At 43.4% G+C, this 21,265-nt stretch overlaps 1 protein-coding gene across 1 annotated transcript in view; it reads left to right on the top strand.

The window, feature by feature from the left end:
- LANCL3 (LanC like family member 3) overlaps positions 1 to 20,341 on the top strand; it is a 36,358-nt gene extending 16,017 nt beyond the window's left edge. Inside the window, exons 2-5 of the mRNA XM_073670512.1 lie at positions 939 to 1,062; positions 5,093 to 5,290; positions 17,658 to 17,865; positions 18,572 to 20,341. Coding sequence (XP_073526613.1) covers positions 939 to 1,062; positions 5,093 to 5,290; positions 17,658 to 17,865; positions 18,572 to 18,731 — 690 coding nt within the window. The 3' untranslated portion in view covers positions 18,732 to 20,341. The remainder of the gene's footprint in view (positions 1 to 938; positions 1,063 to 5,092; positions 5,291 to 17,657; positions 17,866 to 18,571) is intronic.
- Positions 20,342 to 21,265: the final 924 nt, after the last annotated feature.

Raw genomic sequence — 21,265 nt, 5'->3', positions numbered from 1 at the left:
ATTACTTATAGCTGTATCTTCTATTCTATTCTTCTATACTCAGTTGTTTCCTTGACATTCACATCCAAGTGATTATGAATTTAGGTTAATTAAGAGGAATCCTCAAAGGGACGAATATAACAAATTCAGTGCTTGCATATTTTAGATTTTTTTTGACAATGTTTGTTCAGATGAGGCCTCTGGGGGGGTTGGCAGGAGACTTACCGTAATCTCTGCTTCTCTCAGATGTTCTTAATATTAATTAAAACCTTTAAAATGATGTCAGTTAAATGTGGTTGTCTGGTTGTGAACACATCTTTTCAAATACCTTATTAGACAAAGAGAATTCTCAGTTTTTATAAATTCTCTTCTCTGCAACTAAGGAATGCTATAGTCTGTTAACTATTACTGTTGGGATATCTATCACACCACCGAGCATCACCATCCACCCAGAGTGCTGACCTTTCTCCTGGCTGAGGGACAGTCACTGTCTATAGTATGTCACCGCTGCCTCCAGTGATTGACAGTGGTGGTCACATGTCCTTGAGACAGGAGGTCATCGCTGGAGCAATAAAATGAGACCAGCAGGTAACTAGGCAGGACAGAGCCGCAGGGGATTAGTAAAGTGAGTATTGCCTCTTATATTTTTTAGCACATTCTGAGCCTTTTGTAAAAATATTTACCCTAAATCACAGGGAAAGACAAGACTAAAAAATGGAGAGCTCTCCATTTTGAGATGCACTTGATTATTTGGCAAAGTATGTGAAATAGAATGACACTCCCCTACTTGTGAAATCCATATAAAAAAGTGCTGGCGACCAGTAGAATGAGCATCACTGCTTCTTTTTATTTCATCTTAATTTCTCCTTTTACACCACCTGTTGGATTTCAAACTAAAAAATGCAATGGTCTTTTGTTTTAAAATAAAACGCTATACTATGATATTTCCTCCACCACAGATATTAAAACCAGCACAGATCAAGTCAATCTGTGTCGCCATCCTGGAGTCCGGGAAGCAATATTCAAAGAAGAAGAGGAAACCATTTCCACTTATGTACTCTTACTATGGGACAGAATACATAGGTAAATGCTGTTTTTTTTTTTTATAGATGGGTTAATTAAAAAAGAAAGTTATTTTCCAGGCAACATGCTTCCCATAACCTGGAAGAGCTTATTTACATATCAGAAAAACATCGATTTCTCTGGAATAATACATCGGTTTGCAGATATCAAGGTATCATGTTATTAAGCTTCCTATGACCTACATGACCATATAGACGGTTTAGGAGGGTTTATCGTATTGACGGATTCCCTTTAAATATGTTTTGCGCTTACTGCTTTTATGTACACCGATCAGTCCTCTAGGTTGTGAGGTCGATCAGACTTTCCAGCATATCAGACCTGTGGTGTATTTAGGTTTTCTGGCACCCGGGGCAAGAATTCAGTTTGGTGCCCCCCAAGCACATATGCGATTTACACACATACTCACATGCCGACAAGCTGCTCTTCCTAATTCTCTCAATTTTCAGTGAAAAACAGAGAAGCAAGAGTTGTCACGTGACCGTAAGTATGAAAATCGCATATGAGTGAAGTGGCCACTGCTGGAACCTGCAAGCAGAGCTGAATCCTGACAGCGAGTATATTACACAGTTAGGACTGGCATGCTCCAGGGCTTCATTTTATAATTTAAGGGCTTGTCCAGGTTTGAGATGCAAGTCACTCTATGTGACTCTATGTGACTGTAGGCTTCTGAATTCTCAGCGCATGCTGATTCTCCCTTGCACAAGTATGTGATTTGTATACTCCTGACCACATTCCAACTAGACATGTCCAGCATAGGTCAGTTAATTTTCACTGAGTGAGGCCTTGCATGTCTAGTCGGCATGTGACCACATGTATGCAAATTTCCGGCACGAGAGAATCCTGACAGCGTGCAGTGCGCTCTGTGAGATTTCAGAAATCTACAGTCACATAGAATGACTGCAGACTCATCACAAACTTGGACAACCCCTTTAATGCTCCTAACATGAATAAAAATATGAGAATTAGTCAGTATCACAAAAAACATTTACATCCAGGTACCTGATGGATGACCTTGTCACTGGAGTCATTCTTTTTCTTTTCTTCATCTTGTCCAGACGCCATGATGACTTTTCTCATCCATAGCTCGTCTCTGCAGACTTCCATCTTCTCTGGTATTCTGCAGCGCATCCCCACACGATGGACTTAAAGATAGCAGTGTCATTATAATGCTCCTGAATAAAAATATCTGCCCTGTGTTGAGACCCTGATTAAATAATTGTCCCTCACTATATTCCCTGCATAAAATATGACCCCAAACGTTCCCTCTTATGGTACATGCCCTCCACACTGCCCTCCCCTTTCCGTACTGGATCCCCTCTTCACACTGTCCTCTCACACTGTGTCCCCCCTATAGGGCCCAGTCGCTATACTGTGACCCCTCATCACACACCCCCTCCTTGGCTTAATATCCCTTCCTGGCTGTGTCCTTACACTATCCACCCAATGCTACCCTGCCCCACACACACTACTCAGTCTTTATTCTGTCCCTATACTGTGTCCGCACCCATCCCATCACCCTTGCTCCCTAAACATTTTTCCCCTTGTTACTCATATTGTGTCTGCACCCATCCTCCGATACATGTCCCCCATCTCACCCCTTGCTCCCCATATTGTGTCTGCACCTGTCCCTTCTTTGCTCCCCAAACTTGTGTCCTCAATCACCCCCCATTACATTAAATCTCCCCCACCCACTGTAAATCACAGGAACAGCAGTATAGTTTGAAGGATAGGCAAGTTGTATAGTCAAGAATAGCTAGAGGTCAGTACACAGGAATAGCAGTATAGTCTTGGATGGGGCAGCAGGTGAAAGGAGAGCTTGACTAAAGGCTGGGAGCTCAATCATCTCGCAAGGAAAGAGGTGCCAGGTCAGGTTTATAGAGGGTGATCAATCAGGAAATCACAGGATGAAGCCAATCAGGAACAACACAGGATGGAGCCACTCAGGAACAACACAGCTACTAGTATCTGGGCTAGCAAGGCACTGTCTAGTGACCTGAATAGCTCAGAGGGAAGAGCTGCCGTCTGGTGCATAAGAGCTGCTGGGTTTGAGTCCTGACACCCACCCTCTGTAAATCTTCCCCACCCTCTGTAAATCACTCCCACCCTAAATCAACTCCCCCCTAATGTGAAGCACTTATCACCAATTTGCGCCGGTGAGTGACGTCATCAGCGTGATCACATGACCTGGTGGTCAGAGCTTCAATTGTACTTGCGTCTGAGCAAAATGCAGCCGCATGGGGAGAAAATTCAGACTTCTGCATTAGGGGGTCCAACTACGCCCCCCTGCACATGCCCAGGCTGCCTTCCCCTATATGCCTGTGCATCAGACAGATGCTCAAACAGATTGTGATCAGGGGAATTTGGAGGCCAAGTTAACACATTTAAAGAGAACCTGTCATCACGATTTTGCATGTTAAAGTAAAGATATGACCATAATGGCGCTGTTATAAATATTCAATGCATACCTTTAGTGAAGAAATCCGCATCCTGGTTTTTGCTTAATCAGCATTTGAAGTTTTAGCACAGAATAAACGTATCAATAAACATTGTGTATCCACTGCATTATTTAGACCTATATATATGACTCACAACTAAATATATAAATAGAAGATCAAAAATGTCTTATTAATCACAAAATATATTGAAAACCGACAGGGAAAATATCTTCAACCAGATAAAAAGCAGGCTGTGGGTGGTTTCACAGTATGATATATGTAATCATATACGTTGATGTAAAAATATATCATGCACATACATATAAAAAACACTCAAATGGATATTCCTGCAGCATGCTGAGATGCAGATATAAATAAATATCATACATACATGACAGATTAATGTACCCAAAACATGCTCACATACAGGTGCATCACATAAATGAAAGTCAACATCAAGGAGAAAATATATATAATACTGTGAATGAACAGTGTCCTTAATCCGATTTTAGACACAGGTAATAATATAAGTCAGTGGTCACTTTTAATAATTATAATAGACCAAGTGGTATTGTATATACAAAATAAAGTGACAAGTTCTTCAGAAAAATAAGTTAGGAATAGGTATGCCAATAGATGTAAACCGGAGATAGGCTGAACTTCATATATATGAGATAGATAAATCACATGTAAAACATAAGGTAGATAAATTACATGAGAAATATGAGGTAGATCAATTACGTATAAAGCAATAAGTTGACTATGCAAATGTTAGAGACTGACCCCACATTTACTGCTACATGCCCAATGCACGTTTTGCTTACAGCTTTCACAAGGGAACCAAAGCATTTGAAGTTTGGTTAAAATAAGCCAGGAATTCAATCTGCTCAAGTGCCGCCAGCAGCAATGACAGTGTCAGCGCAAACTTTAAAACGAGGAAGATACAGCAGAGGCAGGCAGTGGGGCTGGGCAGGAGCTGAAGACCCTGCCCACAGTCCTGCACTTATGAACTGAAAGTTAATTTCACCAAACTTCAAATGTTGATTGAACAACAACTAGGGTGCGGATTTCTTCACTAAAGGTATCTATTGAATCTGTATAACAGTGCCATTAAGGCCATACCTTTAGCATGCAAAATCGTGATGACGGTATTGGCACTTGGACAACTCTCTTTGCTTTTGTGTGGACTGCTCGGTCCGGGGGTATAAAAATCGAACTGTGAACTACCCCACAGACTATGAAAAGCACTGATAGTACTTTTATGAAAAAGAATGGTATGTGAAGGAACACGAACAAAGACCTCTACATTGCATCAGAGGCTTACAAAACAATTATATATGGCATGTTGGAAGCTTTTCGTATCTATGCATATTACAGAAGCAGCGAAAAAATACATTTACTTTCATACACAATGCAAAATGTGTACATTGTTGCAGTGTGATACATTGTTAGATTATACATCGATGCAGTATGATCCATTTGATGCAGTACTGTCCATACAAACTAGACTGTGCCAGGGACTTACAGCAAATTAAGATATTTTACGATAAGCCATTCTTACACAGTCCTGATCATGTAGTTTCTTCTTGCTGCAGGGGCAGCACATGGACTTTCTTCCATACTACAAATGCTACTGTCTTGTCAGGATTACCTACAACCTGCTGACCGGGACCTCGTATGGCAAAGTGTAGACTTTCTTGTGAACCAGGAACAAAATTGTAATTGGCCACCAGAGCTTGGAGAAGTAATAGAACGTGAAAATGAACTTGTCCACTGGTGTCACGGAGCCCCAGGTTGGTCATTTTCTTTGGGTAATGTCTAATCATAATCTGGACGGAGTGTAAAAAAGGTCCTCTAACAATGGGATTGTATGATATAAAAGCATGTAGTATTCATACCTTGGTGTAGGGGGCTGTAATTGTGAAAAGTGTGAATTCTCAGGACAGTCACATCTGCAAGTTAGGGATGTGACAATGTTCCAATGCAGCTCTGTGTGCTCATCTGTATTGTGAACGAACACACATCCAGGGTGGTATTTGACACAGTAGAACCCTTGGTCCATATGGAAATCCATCATGTGAGCTGGCCCATTCACTTACATTGGTGTATGTGCTGTCATGTGAAGCTCGTTGCCCACAAGGACGTCATATGGACCGAAATTATGCTTGTCTAAACTTGACCTTAGGTAAAATCTATCCTAGAACTTGCTTACTCATGTCTTCTATAGTGCTCTCAAGGACAAAATATTAAAGGGGTTGACCACTACAAAAACACATTTTATCTAAATGAGTTCAAGGTGATGAGAAAATAAGAAAAAATTTCACCACTGCAGCTAACAAGCAGCCCTGATCAGTTGCAATCTTCACTTTTGGCTCGAGCTGAAATAAACCATTTGTGTTTCGGAAGGATGTACAGGCTGCAGTCGATCAGTGACAGCTGATTGGCTGCAGTTGTCATGTGATGCCCCTGCCAGAAAAGGAAAGTTAGAGACAGGCAGATGATGTAGTACATTGTAAGGAGGAGCAGTGATAGTCCAATCCTGTTTCCTATTAGTGTGCAACCATTCTAGTTTTAAAGTGGACCTGTCATGAGGTCAAAAGTGACCAATTTTTTGTGCTGATCTTCATATTGTTTACCAAGAGGGCATTACTCACATGATTCTCTGGGGGCATAGCTTCATGCTGCTCTGCATTATTATCCAATTATCAAATAAACCAACAAAACAAGAACAATTTAAATAGCTCAATGCAATTAATATAATATAACAAGTGTTTTCTTCAAGTTCAACACAAATTGCCACTTTTAATGACTCCTGCAGTCTCAGAATTATTCTAACCCTTCATAACAAACATCTTTGGTACTTAGTAGAAAACCCTTTTAGCTGTTGTGACCTGCTGCAAATGTGATGCATAGCCAGATACCAGCCTCTAGCAGAGTTCCTTAGGAATCTTAGCCCATTCCTCCTGGGTAATGGCATCCAGTTCCCTAATAATCTTGTGTGGTCAAGAGAGTGGTCCAAAAAATTAAGAGAAGAGATCATCTTCTTGCACAAACAAATAAAATATACAGAAAGGTATTAAAGGCATTGGATGTTCATAGAGATTCAGTTTTAAACATAGTTCAGAAGTCCAAAGTTAAAGGCTCACTGACTACAATACTTGAGCGTGGCAGAAACAGGAAGCTATTACTCGCTGCCACTAGATTCCTGAGGAGGCAGGTGGTCAAAAACTGCAAAAGACCTGTAGCAAGATTTGGTGGTAGCAGGCTCTGAGGTTTCAATGCCTGAACTCCAAGATGTTCACCTTTACTAATGCAAAAGCACAAGAAAAGTTGGCTACAATATACTCAAAACCATATAAATGAGCCACAGAAGGCTGGCATACTGTTCTATGGAGGGATACAACAAAATATATGTCTGAAGGAGGAATAATGAAGCATACATTCTGTCTACAGTGAAGCATGTTGGTGGCTCAGTGATACCTACAGTGAAGCATGTTGGCGGCTTGGTGATGTCTACAGTGAAGCATGGCTGTGGCTTGATGAAGCTCTGGGGCTGTTTTGCTTTCTCTGGCACTGGAAATATGCAGCTGATGCCAAGATGGATTCAATCACGTATCAGCAAATTCCAGCTAATACCTTGCATGAAAAAGCTGAAACTTGGGAATAATTGGACCTTCCAACAGGATAATGATCCCAAGCATACCATGACTATGGACAGTTCTGTGTTCAAATGCGTTGATTGTTGCCTTGATGCAATATTTTTAATATACCTGTAACCTTTTAAACTGTATTAATAAATTGATGAAGATTTATATCCAAACAGCTGAATACTTTCATTTGCTTTGTCTACCTCAAAGTAAACCGGAAGTAGTTCTAGACGATTCTGGAGTGGCTGTCACAGTCATCTAACTTAAACCTAGACATAGAAAACATAAAAAACATAGAACATCTTTGGTGAGGTTTGAAAAAGGTGGTTGCGGCATGCAAATCCAAGAATTAAGTAACCTAGAGGCCATTCTCTATGAGGAATGGGCTAAGATTCCTCAGGAATGCTGCTAGAAGCTGGTGTCTGGCTATGCATCATTTTTGCAGCAGGTCATAACAGCTTTAGGCTGCTCTTCTAAGTAGGAAGGGGTTGAATAATTTTGAGACTGCAGTAGTCATTGCAAATTGCATTTTGTGTTGAATTTGGAGAATACACTTGATATGATGAGCTACTTAAATTGTTCTTGTTTGACTGGTTCATTGTAAAACACAGAAATATGCAGTATGGGTTGAATAATTTTGATTGCTACTGTACCCATTATAGTTAATGAGGCTGTTGACATGTCCATGTTTTTTTGCGGACCAAACATCCTAAAAAAAAATTGAGACACATCCGATTTTCGTCAAATTATTTTTATTAAGGGAATTTTACCATAATAGGGGAAACAGGAAAAAACATGCAAATCACAAAAACTTGGAAAAAGGGGATAGGAATGGAAAGAAAGAAGGAAAGGAGGGGGAGACTGGAGATGGGGAAAAAGGGTGTAAAGATTAAAGGAAAATAGGGTATGGGGAAGGGATGGAAGGGAAACAACAAAGAAATATAGAGTCGCTGTGAATCATCTTACTTCCGATTTTGATACAATTCACAGACCAGATCGCACATCCAAGTCTATAAGTACATAAGAAAAACAGGCAGCGCATGGATGCCATCTGTGTGTCATCCGAATGATATCTGTTTTTTAATGTTTCATTGGTAGGAGAAGCTTGAAAATATATATATTTTTTATTTGCTTGCCTTTAAGAAAAACAGATCCCACACTAATGGTGAAGATGAACTCACGGACCAAAAACGGATGAAAATCAAATAAAATACAGTGATCAAAATCGATCCATTTTTCTTGTATGCAAAGAACACAGACATCGGAATGAAGGCTTACACTAGGTTTAGACGATGACCTACCACAATGCAACAAGCACTAAAAATCCATTGCTTTTTAATCTTTGGACATAGAGTACCGGTTAAAAGTTTGGACACAGATGTTCATGTAATGTTTTCCTTGTTTTTCTTGGAGTATGCACATTGTAGATTGAGACTGAAGGCAGAAAGACTACAAAGGAACACATATGGAAACAGGTGAAACAAACCAGTTTATGTGTTAAGCCTTAGAATCCTTAAGGTATGCCCCCCTTCCTTTTACCTTTTAGAACAGCTTTACACCATCTTGGCAGTCTCTAAAGCTGCTTCATCAAGTAAATCTCCTCTAATGGCTTAAAATTAACAGGTATACCTCGTCAGCATTCATTTGTGGAATCATCGGCTTTCAGAAAATGTTTGCAACCATCAGGTGTGTTTTGCAGAGGCAGTGTTGGTGACGCGCCCCCTGGGCCATATTCTTTAGGGGAATACCCGGAGCCGGATCAGATGGGGGTTGTAGTCTCCGAGTGGCTGTGACCCGGTCCGTGCCCAGGGTGTCAAGCTCAGAGTATGTGGCAGTCCTACAGATGTTACAAAGTTCTTTATGTCGACTACGCCACCCGTTGGATTGCGGTCACTACGGCCGCCGCTGCAGCAGGGTCCGCTGAGGCTGATGGTGTTGGTGCAGCTTTAGATAGTATAACCCCCAATGGGAGGGGTATGGCCTCAGGGGGTCAGGTGCAGAGGATGGGGGTTGTGGTGGTGCAGCGTAGATGATAATTAAAGACAGAGTCGGGTTGTGCAGTTCAGGGTGTTTACTTACTGCAGATATTCCGGTCACTCCGGCCTTGAGTGACCACCCGAGCCGTGCTGCGTCCACCAGGTCCTAGATTCAGCCAACCCCCAAGCAAGTCCGGAGCGTGTCCCTGAGCCCTCCTTCTTGTCCTTTCTTCTGGCCGTCCCCACCAGGAATCCACCTAGGTCCAGCTCCCTCGGGCCTTCTGTTAGGAGACCCTTGGCCTTGGGTTCCCTGACCCTACACGTGGTTTGCCTTCAGGGTGGATGTGGTGGGTGGCCGTGGCAGATCCTGCCCACGGCCTCCGGTCTCTGGCTGAGGTATGCTTTAGCCCCCACCAGTTTGGGATCCGGTACCCTATTGCCAACTCTTCACCCTAGGGTTGTACTTGGGTTCTCAGAGTTCCTTCTGTCTCCCCCTCTGGGTCTTTCTTGCTCTCCTCTCTCACTCTCTCTGGGGCTGCTCTGCTCCTCTTCCTCTGACTTCTCTGCAAAGACTGGCTGACTGACTGACCGACCCTGATCTTAGATGGTGCCCACCTTATATACTCCCTCTATGTGTGAGCTCAGGTGACCAGCACCCAATGAGCTCCTAACTTTACCCAGGCTGCTCCCCCTATCTGCCCCTACACTACTGGGATGTACCACCTCCCTCCCACTCCAGCCAGGAACAGACTCGGTCGTACCTGCACATTTCTAAGTGGGAGTACCATTGGTCTGCTCCTCGGAAATGGGATGTGTGTAGTGCATGCAGCTGACTGAGCTCAGTTCCACACTCCATCCTTACCCGGGAGTGGAATATCACACCTCTGGGTTGAGGTGCAATACCCCTGTAGCAGCCGAATCCTCAGGGTGCTACATTCCCCCCTGGTAAATCACAGCACGTCCTCGGGCTGTAAGATATAAACAACACCAAAACATACAATTTTTGCATAAACAACATAATAAAACATATAAAACAGCATATATTAGCAGCATCATAAAACTTTTCATATAAAACTTTCTCGTAGTCGTTTCTTGCTTCTAACTCCTCCTCCGGACACTGTGCAACGTGTGCCCGGGAAAAGTGCAACAGTTTCTCTAGAAAAATGGTCTTCCTATAAAACCGGTAGGGGGCGCTTTAGGAAGCGCAACTATATACAAAGGGATATGGCCGCTCTCAGTCCTCGGCCAGGTATTTAGGAAAGGGATGACCGCTCTCAGTCCTCGGTCAGAGGGAGTAAGGGAACCACGGGTAACAGTTCAATTTGCTGGTCCCAACGGGGACTATAATAGCAACAACAGTTCACTGTGCCCCGACGGGCAACTATATACAGCTTGTACTCTGCTGTACTCAACGACGACGTCCTCCTGCTCTTTCTTTGTGGTTACCTTTAACTTCAGACCCGTCCGGGTCCTCTTGCTCCTCCTCACACCGCAGCTCCTCCTCCGTCAGGCGATGCACATGGAGGGCGTAGGGTCCTTTGGCACACTTGTGCCGGGTGAAGGTGACCTCGTCCCCTATATACAGGTCACGTCCTCTGTGTCCCTCCGGTAGGTGGGACTCAACGTCTCTTCTTGTCACGAAGACGTCGCCTGGGGTGCGGTGATCTCGGATGAAGCCCCACCCGTGCTGCATATTAAACTTGATCACAGTCCCGGTGGAAGGGCGACCATGAGCTGCACGGGGACTCCTCCTGGCCCGGCTCTTCTGCTCTGCGCTCCTTATCTGGGCTTGTTGTTCCCGGACCCGCCTCTCTCTCCGCTCCCTCTCAAAGACCTCGAGCTGCTGCCGGCAGCACTCTGCACGCTCCGCTGCAGCTGCCCGGGTCTCCTGAGTGAACCCCATGAGGTCTTCTCCGGTGGGGTCCCACTCAAACTGTGCCTCCTCTAGCGGGGGCGAGGTCCTTTTTACGGGCTTTGGAACCGGAATCAGGGGTTCATCTAGGGGCCTCTCTTTCCGGAGTCGGGGATGGTGAAACTCCGGTGGCCATATAAAGGGCTGCCCATCCGGGCACGTATGTTGGGCGAACAGATCTTCTCCCAGATGCGGCACTCTTGGTTTTATGGGCGCGGTGGTGGTGGCGCCCGGGTTGCCCAGGCCTTGCGGCCAGGCCTGGGGCACCTGGAAAGTGAAGGGCACCGTAAGGACGGCGGCGCCCTGGGCTACTTGGCCCTGCGACCAGGCCGGTGGCTCCGCGGAGGTAGGGGGCGCTGTTGGTATTGCGGCGCCCGGGGGTACTAGGCCCTGCGACCAGGCTGGTGGTACTTCCTGCTTGGTCACGCTCGGGGTCGAGGCGTGTTACGTCACAGGGGTCGCGGCTGCGGCTTCCGGTTGAGGCCTAGTCTGTGGCGGTGACGTTGCGATTACGGGCACGGCAGGGGGTACTTCGGGCTCTGCGACGGGGAGCTGGGGCAGGTACGCGGTTTCCCGGTTTGGGGTAGAGACGTCCCCTTTACCTGCCTCCTTTCGTTCGGCTCCCTTCTCGGCGCCGTCTCCGGCCTTCAGTCCTCCTGCGCCATCCTCAGAGGCGGTCTGTCTCCTCGTCTCGGGTGGCGTGCTCCGCTGACGAGTTCTTGTCTGCTGGGCCATCTCTCGGCTCCACTCCGCCAACGTCTCTCGCTGCACCCGGGCCATCCTCCGTGCGAGGCCCTCCAGCGCAGTCTGCGCACACTCCCGATCTCGGGGGAGCTGTGCCAGGACCTCCACTAAGCCTAGTGGGGTCGTTGCTTCTAGCAGGCTCCTGACCAACGGGTCGGTGCTGCTCTGCTCTCCTTCTGTTGTCTCCAGCAGGCTCCTGGCCAGCGGGCCGGTGCTGCTCTGCTCTTCTTCCATCTCCGGGTAAGCTTCTTCTGGACTCAGCTCTAGGCTTCTTGTCTCCGGGTGCGCTCTCTCCAGACTGCTCCAGGCGACACCCATCTTTGCTCTCTTCTTCTCAGTCCTCCCACTTCGAGGGCGGTCCCGGGGCCACTTGGTGATTGTCAGCTCCAGGGGCAGTTCTTTCACGCTGACAGACACCTCTAGCATCACAGTCTCTGTTGGTGGGGGCGGTTTCCACTTTTGGCGCCATTTTCGGTCCTGGCCCACGATGGGAGGTGGCCTCTTGCCATCCTCTGGTACGCCCATAATGGCGTCCGCTCTGACAAGGCGGGAAACCTTTGGAAATGGCGGGAATCGTCTCCCAGTGGCGGGAAACTCTGCAGATGGCGGGAAAAAGCTGTTAATGGCGGACAACCGGCGGGAATCGATCTGTGACGGAGTCCGATGGCGGGGACCCTCCGGAACCGGCAGGAGACTTCTTTTTGAGGTAAACTTGTTCTTTTCTTCAGGCACGCAGTACCCGGGTGTTGCGGGCACGTGATCCTGCCGACTACGCCAAAGTTGACGCGCCCCCTGGGCCATATTCTTTAGGGGAATACCCGGAGCCGGATCAGATGGGGGTTGTAGTCTCCGAGTGGCTGTGACCCGGTCCGTGCCCAGGGTGTCAAGCTCAGAGTATGTGGCAGTCCTACAGATGTTACAAAGTTCTTTATGTCGACTACGCCACCCGTTGGATTGCGGTCACTACGGCCGCCGCTGCAGCAGGGTCCGCTGAGGCTGATGGTGTTGGTGCAGCTTTAGATAGTATAACCCCCAACGGGAGGGGTATGGCCTCAGGGGGTCAGGTGCAGAGGATGGGGGTTGTGGTGGTGCAGCGTAGATGATAATTAAAGACAGAGTCGGGTTGTGCAGTTCAGGGTGTTTACTTACTGCAGATATTCCGGTCACTCCGGCCTTGAGTGACCACCCGAGCCGTGCTGCGTCCACCAGGTCCTGGATTCAGCCAACCCCCAAGCAAGTCCGGAGCGTGTCCCTGAGCCCTCCTTCTTGTCCTTTCTTCTGGCCGTCCCCACCAGGAATCCACCTAGGTCCAGCTCCCTCGGGCCTTCTGTTAGGAGACCCTTGGCCTTGGCCTTGGGTTCCCTGACCCTACACGTGGTTTGCCTTCAGGGTGGATGTGGTGGGTGGCCGTGGCAGATCCTGCCCACGGCCTCCGGTCTCTGGCTGAGGTATGCTTTAGCCCCCACCAGTTTGGGATCCGGTACCCTATTGCCAACTCTTCACCCTAGGGTTGTACTTGGGTTCTCAGAGTTCCTTCTGTCTCCCCCTCTGGGTCTTTCTTGCTCTCCTCTCTCACTCTCTCTGGGGCTGCTCTGCTCCTCTTCCTCTGACTTCTCTGCAAAGACTGGCTGACTGACTGACCGACCCTGATCTTAGATGGTGCCCACCTTATATACTCCCTCTATGTGTGAGCTCAGGTGACCAGCACCCAATGAGCTCCTAACTTTACCCAGGCTGCTCCCCCTATCTGCCCCTACACTACTGGGATGTACCACCCCCCTCCCACTCCAGCCAGGAACAGACTCGGTCGTACCTGCACATTTCTAAGTGGGAGTACCGTTGGTCTGCTCCTCGGAAATGGGATGTGTGTAGTGCATGCAGCTGACTGAGCTCAGTTCCACACTCCATCCTTACCCGGGAGTGGAATATCACACCTCTGGGTTGAGGTGCAATACCCCTGTAGCAGCCGAATCCTCAGGGTGCTACATTCCCCCCTGGTAAATCACAGCACGTCCTCGGGCTGTAAGATATAAACAACACCAAAACATACAATTTTTGCATAAACAACATAATAAAACATATAAAACAGCATATATTAGCAGCATCATAAAACTTTTCATATAAAACTTTCTCGTAGTCGTTTCTTGCTTCTAACTCCTCCTCCGGACACTGTGCAACGTGTGCCCGGGAAAAGTGCAACAGTTTCTCTAGAAAAATGGTCTTCCTATAAAACCGGTAGGGGGCGCTTTAGGAAGCGCAACCTAAATAAAGAAAAATTACAATCCATTATTACTTTAAGACATGAAGGTCTGTCACTCCAGACAATTGCTAGAACCTTGAAGGTATCCTCAAGTGCAGTCATGAAAACTTTGAATCACTATGAAAAAACTGTCTGTGACGAGGACCGCCCCAGGAGTGGAATATTCAGATCAGTTCATCACTTTCCAGCCTCAGAAACTGCAAATTGACAGCACCTCAGATAAGAGCTTTAATAAATGATGCACATACTTCACATGGCAGACACTGCTCAACATCAGTTGTCCAGAGGACACTGTGAGAAGCAGGCCTTTGTGGCTGAATTCTGCAAAGAAACCACTACTCAGTACAGGAAACAAGAAGAAGAATCTTGTTTGGGCCAAACAAGTCAAGTACTGGACATTAGGTTAGTGAAAATCTGTATTGTGGTCTAATGAGACAAAATGTGTGATTTACCAACTGTCATGCCTGTGCAAGACACAGGAAACGCAAGCAAATGGTTTCTACATGAATGGCGCCCACCATGAAGCATGAAGGAGGTGGTATGGTGTCTGGTGGCACTGTTGGTGATTCATTCCAAATTCAAGTCACAGTCTCCCAGTATGGCTACAACAATATTTTGCAACAATGTGCCATACCATCTAGTTTGCACAAACTGTTATTTGTGTTGTAAAAGGACAATGACCCAAATCAAAATTCCAAGTTATATAACTTGAAACAAGGAAAACCATTGCATGAACAGGCGTGTCCAAAATTTTGACCAGTACTGTAAGTTGCATGCGATTTTGCATCAAAAGGTTCAATGTTAGGTCTCACTCAGACATCAGTTTTTCATGTACGAGTTGTATCCATGTTTTTCACCGATAAGACTCGTACCTATTAGTCTATGGGGCTGTTTACCCGTCTGTATACTTTTATGAAGCGAGTGGTATGCTCCAAAACATGGAGACATGTCCTGTCACCACTTCAAGTCTATGGGTCCGTGAAAAATATCGGACGGCACTAGAATGCCAAGCGTGTCCTGCCAGATTTTCATGTTTGTTTGATAGACGCTTGAGAAAGATTCTCGTATGCAAAAGAAAAATTATGAAAATCTGATGTTAAAAAATGACAAACTGACCAAACTCTGATGAAATTCAGTCCATTTTAAGTGTTTGGGGAAAAAAACACTAACATCTGAGTGAGGCCTAAGTTACGTTTCTATTTTACAGTTAAATCAGAGCTGTAAAATAATCAGTAAGGAGTGTACTATGCAATGGCGATTGTAGGGCATAACTGAACCCGTCTATGGGCTTCAGGAATATTTCTTATCAGCACTGAAAATTAAAACATGCAGATTAGCAACATAGTAATTATTGTCAGCTATGGAAGTAAAATAACCTCTATTTCACTGGTTACCGTTCTCATAAAATAATCTGTTTTGGCTTAAAAGCTTCTGCTTTGTACTAAATGAAATTACAGATATGATTACTACCAATGAATGAGTTCATCTCATTACATTTACAACCCGCATATTGTGCCAATTAAGCCCTATTAAGGCTCAACAGTAAAACAACTAGATCTGTCGCTGCGATCTGTTTCCCAATGAACCTGTTTCTTGCCAGTAAGACAGGATAATATTCTGTAAATGAACATAATTGTAAAGCCTCGTACACATGGCAGGGAGCAAGAGCCTCAAATCAAGCGCACGCCCTGTACTTCTGACTGCATCCTATTTTATATTGCACGCTGAATATACTGGGGTGCTAATAGAAAAAGGCTTCTACTGGTATTGGGGTCATTTCTTTCATGACAGATGCCCCTCTTGTATACCACTGAAAGAAAAATCGAAATACTTTTGTAATAGTATTAGGGAAATGACTAGACGTCCTATATGTGGAGTTTCAATATCTCCGATATGTGATTCTGTACCTTCAGCGTATGTAAAATCGTGAACCTTCAGTCTATGTAAAATCAAGAGATAAATGAATTAATGAAAGTTAGCAAAGTTGTATATTTCTAGACACGTTTTTTTTTTGCACATACATTAAAGACAGAAGTTATTTGAGGATTTAAGTAATAATTTATAACAGTTAAGAATAGGAAGCTGGGGAGTTAGATTTGTGGAATTAGATCACATCAGGGGATACAGGAAAGCATTTATCAAAAATCCTAGTGAATGCAGCCATCAATGACGATGCAATGTATCATTTTAGACAGCTTTCACTCCCTTATTAATGGAAGAGTCCTTATAACTTTGACGAGGATCGCAATGCAATGCTCGGACAGGCCGTTGGCTCTTCCAACAGGAGCATGACAGCATGCATTTCTATGCATCCGACGGCCAGTCCAAGTATTGTGTTGCGATCCTCGTCAGAGTTATACGGCCGTGTCACTCTCCCCTAAGGCTCATTTACAAAGCAGTAACGCAAACCTGTGTATAGATCCATAAGGAGTTATTCAAATAAATCTGACCTCATTTTGACGTCCGTTTTACATGGATAGAACATGTACCCACTGTAGTCTGAAGGCAATAGAAACATGTTTGATTTTTAATCCAGGTAATGGATCAAACTCTACGGTTAAAATCAATGGGTTCGTGAAGAAAAAAAATTGGACCATATAATGATGCTAATATGTCATCCAAGTATTGGATATTTTTTACTGTTTAATGGGTAGGAGAAGCTTGGAATTTTTTTGACATGTGAGAAAAATGGAAGCCACACAGACATTAAAAATGGACACACAGAGAAAAAATATAGGAAAAAGTGTACCCAGCAAATGGATGAAAAATGTCCCTTTTTTCTAATTAATATGGAGGCCTTGTGAAATAATTGTAGCTTATTTCAGTGTATATTGATCAGCATTTCTTCCAGGGAGAATATGATGCCTTTTAAAGGCATGATATAGCAGCTTGCAGAGTCCATACCATTCTGTATTGCCACACTAAAAGTCATAGGCCACTTCTACAAATGCAACACATTGATAAATGAATCTTATGATCTATGTATATAAGAAAAGTCTCAAAAATAACACTTTCTACCAATAGATCCAGCACCAAAATGCTGTCAACATCAAGTCACAGCCCTCCAGAAAGTATCTGTATATTCCTCAGGGAACTTTCCTAGGCTGCAAAAAACAGCTATTATATGCAATATTCTTAACTAGTTTGGAGGCTTTGTTGCCACATTGAGTTTTTGTTGATTATGTTGACGTTCTGCAGCGTTTCTGCACCTGTCGGGTAAATTGTGTTATTTTCATTTTTATTGAGTTTTTGACGCCGCATTTATTGTTTCTTGTTGATATATCATGTTCTAAATAAAGCTTTGTTTTTGATACTTCTACAGTGGGCAGGAGATTTCTATAAATACCATCCACATTTCTGTAACTGTAAGACGCTGCGTTTTTGGTGTACCCAAAATATGCAGTATCAAAAACTCACCAAAAACCCATCCTGGGAACTTAAACTAATGTTATGTGGCTTATTCTTGAGATTGGACCTAAAATTCCTTGTCATGTTAGACTTTTTGTAGTTTTGCCAAGAATCTGAAGAGTGGTTGTTCTCCATCTGTTAGCTCTCTGTCTGATACTTTAAAAGTTCCTTTTAGTTCTACAGTTCTACCATGTTATGTCCTTATATTTGTAGGTATTGCTTATCTTTTTGCAAAAGCATATTTACTATCAAAGAAGCCATGCTACCTGGACACTTGTATCCGCTGTGGAGAACTGACCTGGCAGAAGGGCCTGCTGAAGAAAGGGCCTGGGATCTGTCATGGAGTTGCTGGCAGTGCCTATGTGTTTCTCTTACTTTACAGACTTACAGGCAACTCCAAGTACATCTACAGAGCTCAGAGGTTAGTTATATGGCAGTTCCTTTTTGTGATTCATTTGACTTCATGGGGAATTAATCATTTTGGAAATTTGATTAATTTGAATTGGGTGCAGATGGCATCTTTAGGAATAAAGATATATTTAATCCATAATGTATATAGACTCCTCTATTATCTTTTTTGCTATAATTAGGTATATAAGAAGGCCTTGTCTTAGGCCAACAAATTAGGCTAAATTTGCAGTTTTTATTTAACCTTGAAATTCACATGCTATGTTAAGGCTCCTATACACATTAGGCAAAAAAAAGTCAACCTTCAATCTAATCAGCCCCCTGACACTCTCCTGCAAAATAAAGTCGGGGGAGATAGGCGTCCAGCAGTTTGAATTTTAATGCCCGACCCTTTTGTTGTTCATGAATTAAGCTGTTGCCAAAGCTGTTTGGTGGTGGTTTTCTTCACTCCAAACTTTGAAAACAAATGAATGTTTGGCCGAGCTGAAGGTTCTTATGTAAGGGGGAATTGATAGAGAAAGCAGTCGGATGAACAACTGTTTGGCAGACAGCTATCTAATGTATAAAAGGCCCTTATTCTCTAGCTGTTCCTGTATTACATGGTCAGGATTACAGTGCATGCTACACTAACATTGTCAGCTCAAATACTAAACTCTATGCTAGTATTAGAAATTCCTCTTATTTAGGCTTAGTAATTCTGTACATTTATTTCTCTCTAGATTTGCAGAATTTCTGTCTTCAGAGGAATTCAGAATGGGATCATGCACTATTGAAAGCCTTTACAGTCTCTATGAAGGTTTGTCAGGGACAGTCTGCTTTCTGGTTGATTTACTGCAGCCAAACCAGGCTGAGTTTCCACTTTTCAGTGTCTTTGTGTAAGTCCTTGCAGAAGTGTTATTCAAGTTCTCCTAAATTACTTCAACATTTATATTTCCGAGGGTGTCTATGTGCTTAAAATCAAAGAAGGTCATCCACTTTTGTGAATATACTCTGTAAAAGCTATTGCCCTAACATACAACATGATGGCCCTTTTTCTTTCCATAAAATAATGGAACAGTATGGCTAAATAAAAAAGACTATCTCAGTCAACAAAACTGACCTATATTTTATTAACTTTCGTAATTGCAGTCTAGTGTTCAAGGCAAACACAAAGTATAAGAGAGCAATAAGTACCCCAATAATACTAGGCATATGAGGGGTTAAATGTAATATGCATACTAGCAAAACACCATTTTACAGTCTGTGTAGGGATAAACAATTCACATAAACATATTGCCAAAAAAGACCTAATTTTAGACACTGTAAATAAAACTTAACTCTTAGGCTGTGTGCACAGGTTGCGTTTTTGCTACATTTTTTCAGTGCAGATTTGTCAGAAAACCTGAAGGATTTCCTAATGCCAGCAAAGTGAATGAGAATCCTGAAGTCTCAGGCACATGTTGCTTATTTGTGACTTGTAGATTTGGTGCAGATATAAATCTGCGGAATGTCAATTCTTTTAGCATTTTTGCTGCAGATTTCACCCATACTAATGAGTGGGGAAAAAGCTGCACCCCTCTCTTCAGTATGGAAACTGAAATGTAAGTAAAAAACACAGCAAAAATGTGCATTTTTGTTGTGCTTTTCCTGACAAGATATGCACAAATGAAAGAAGCATATTTACCTTTTAAGATATATTACAAAGTTGCTTATTTTCATGTGTTCTATTTATTTATGAAATAAAAATTAAAACTACATTTACTTTAAGTGTTATTTACAGTCTCTGAATTGCCATATGCACACACAAACCAAAGACCAGTAGTAAGCTAAAGTCACATGGAATAAATGTGCTAAGTCTTCAGTGGTACAACAATGCAGTATAGTCATAGACCCTCATGTATAATTCGATCTATAACTGTGTTAAATAAATATATTGAATTTATATTTTTTTGTAATTCAGGTCAGCATACTGTATAACACCAGCACAATCCCTAATGAGCAGTAGGATATTTTATTTTAAGTGTTTGTTATGCAGACATTGCTGATTTCAGATCACTGGGATGTACAGTATATGGGTACATTCACACAAAGCATGTTTTTACGCAGAAATTTCTGCCACTGCACATTGGCTACATCCATATAAATGGGGTTGTTTTGGGGTCCAGCACATGCAGTTCTGTAAGACCAATTCATAGAAGTGGAACAGTCACGTAAATTTCTGCAACAAATCCAGTGTGGGAATATACCCTAAAGAGGCGAATGAGAAATGATTTAATAAATGATCCCTCACACAAACTGCCCCCTATCAGAAGTGTTACAAAGTAGTTTTGCTTCTATTGAGGCCCCTTAGTGTTCCCACGCACTAAGATACCCCTTTCATGGCCCCCATATAGTAAGATGCTAACAAACGTGTCCCGCAAACAAAGTATGATACCCCCACAGTGAATTGCCCCACAGTATCCCCCACACGCACAATATTATGACCCTAACACACCTACTCTTCTCAAATGGGACACAAGTCCCTCGAGAAAAGAAAACGAGTATTTAAACCTTAAAAAATCAATATTTTATTAAGACAGCATTAAAACATGGTAAAACAAATCACAGTGCTTCACATATAAGAACGGGCATATATATATATACACAACCACTGTTGCTATGGATATGGAGTTGCAAATTTGCAGTATACTACTCACAAATGCGACCGTATTGCTTGTTCAAAGATATAAATGAAATTAAACATAGTAGCCCGTCTGTCGCCCCCTAGCTCTAGCGTCAATATACAGATTCAGGTAATTACATTTAGTATTTCCCTGTTGGCGTGACCTAATTAGGTTTTTCCACTGTTGTTTATGTTTTGATGCTTATGGGCTTTTTCCTGCATCTTTTTGCACAATATTTTATAACATTCCTTCCACTAGCGACCATGGCTTTACAAAGATAGATAATTTTATTGGCACTACTATGTTTAATTTCATTTATGTCTTTGAACAAGCAATACGGTCGCATTTGTGAGTAGTATACTGCAAATTTGCAACTCCATATCCATAGCAACAGTGGTTGTGTATATATATATATGCCCGTTCTTATATGTGAAGCACTGTGATTTGTTTTACCATGTTTTAATGCTGTCTTAATAAAATATTGATTTTTTAAGGTTTAAATACTCGTTTTCTTTTCTCGAGGGACTTGTGTCCCATTTGAGAAGAGTAGGTGTGTTAATGTGAATTGAGTTTAATAACCAGTAACAATTTTCAGGATTCCAAGTGCGGAACTTTGTTGTTAATATTATGACCCTACAGTACTCCTCGCAAAGTATGATACCCCAGTGTCCCCAACACAGTATAATGCCCCCATAGTGACCCCAACACAGTATGATAGCTCCCACAGTTCCCCACACACAGTAAGATGACCCCGACACAGTCACCCACATA

Source organism: Phyllobates terribilis, unplaced genomic scaffold (assembly GCF_046119375.1).
Source record: "Phyllobates terribilis strain yellow unplaced genomic scaffold, ASM4611937v1 Scaffold_2__4_contigs__length_985480577, whole genome shotgun sequence".
NCBI classification, from domain to species: domain Eukaryota; kingdom Metazoa; phylum Chordata; class Amphibia; order Anura; family Dendrobatidae; genus Phyllobates; species Phyllobates terribilis.
Note: the sequence above shows the minus strand (reverse complement) of the source record. Positions and strands in the feature narration are given on the sequence as shown.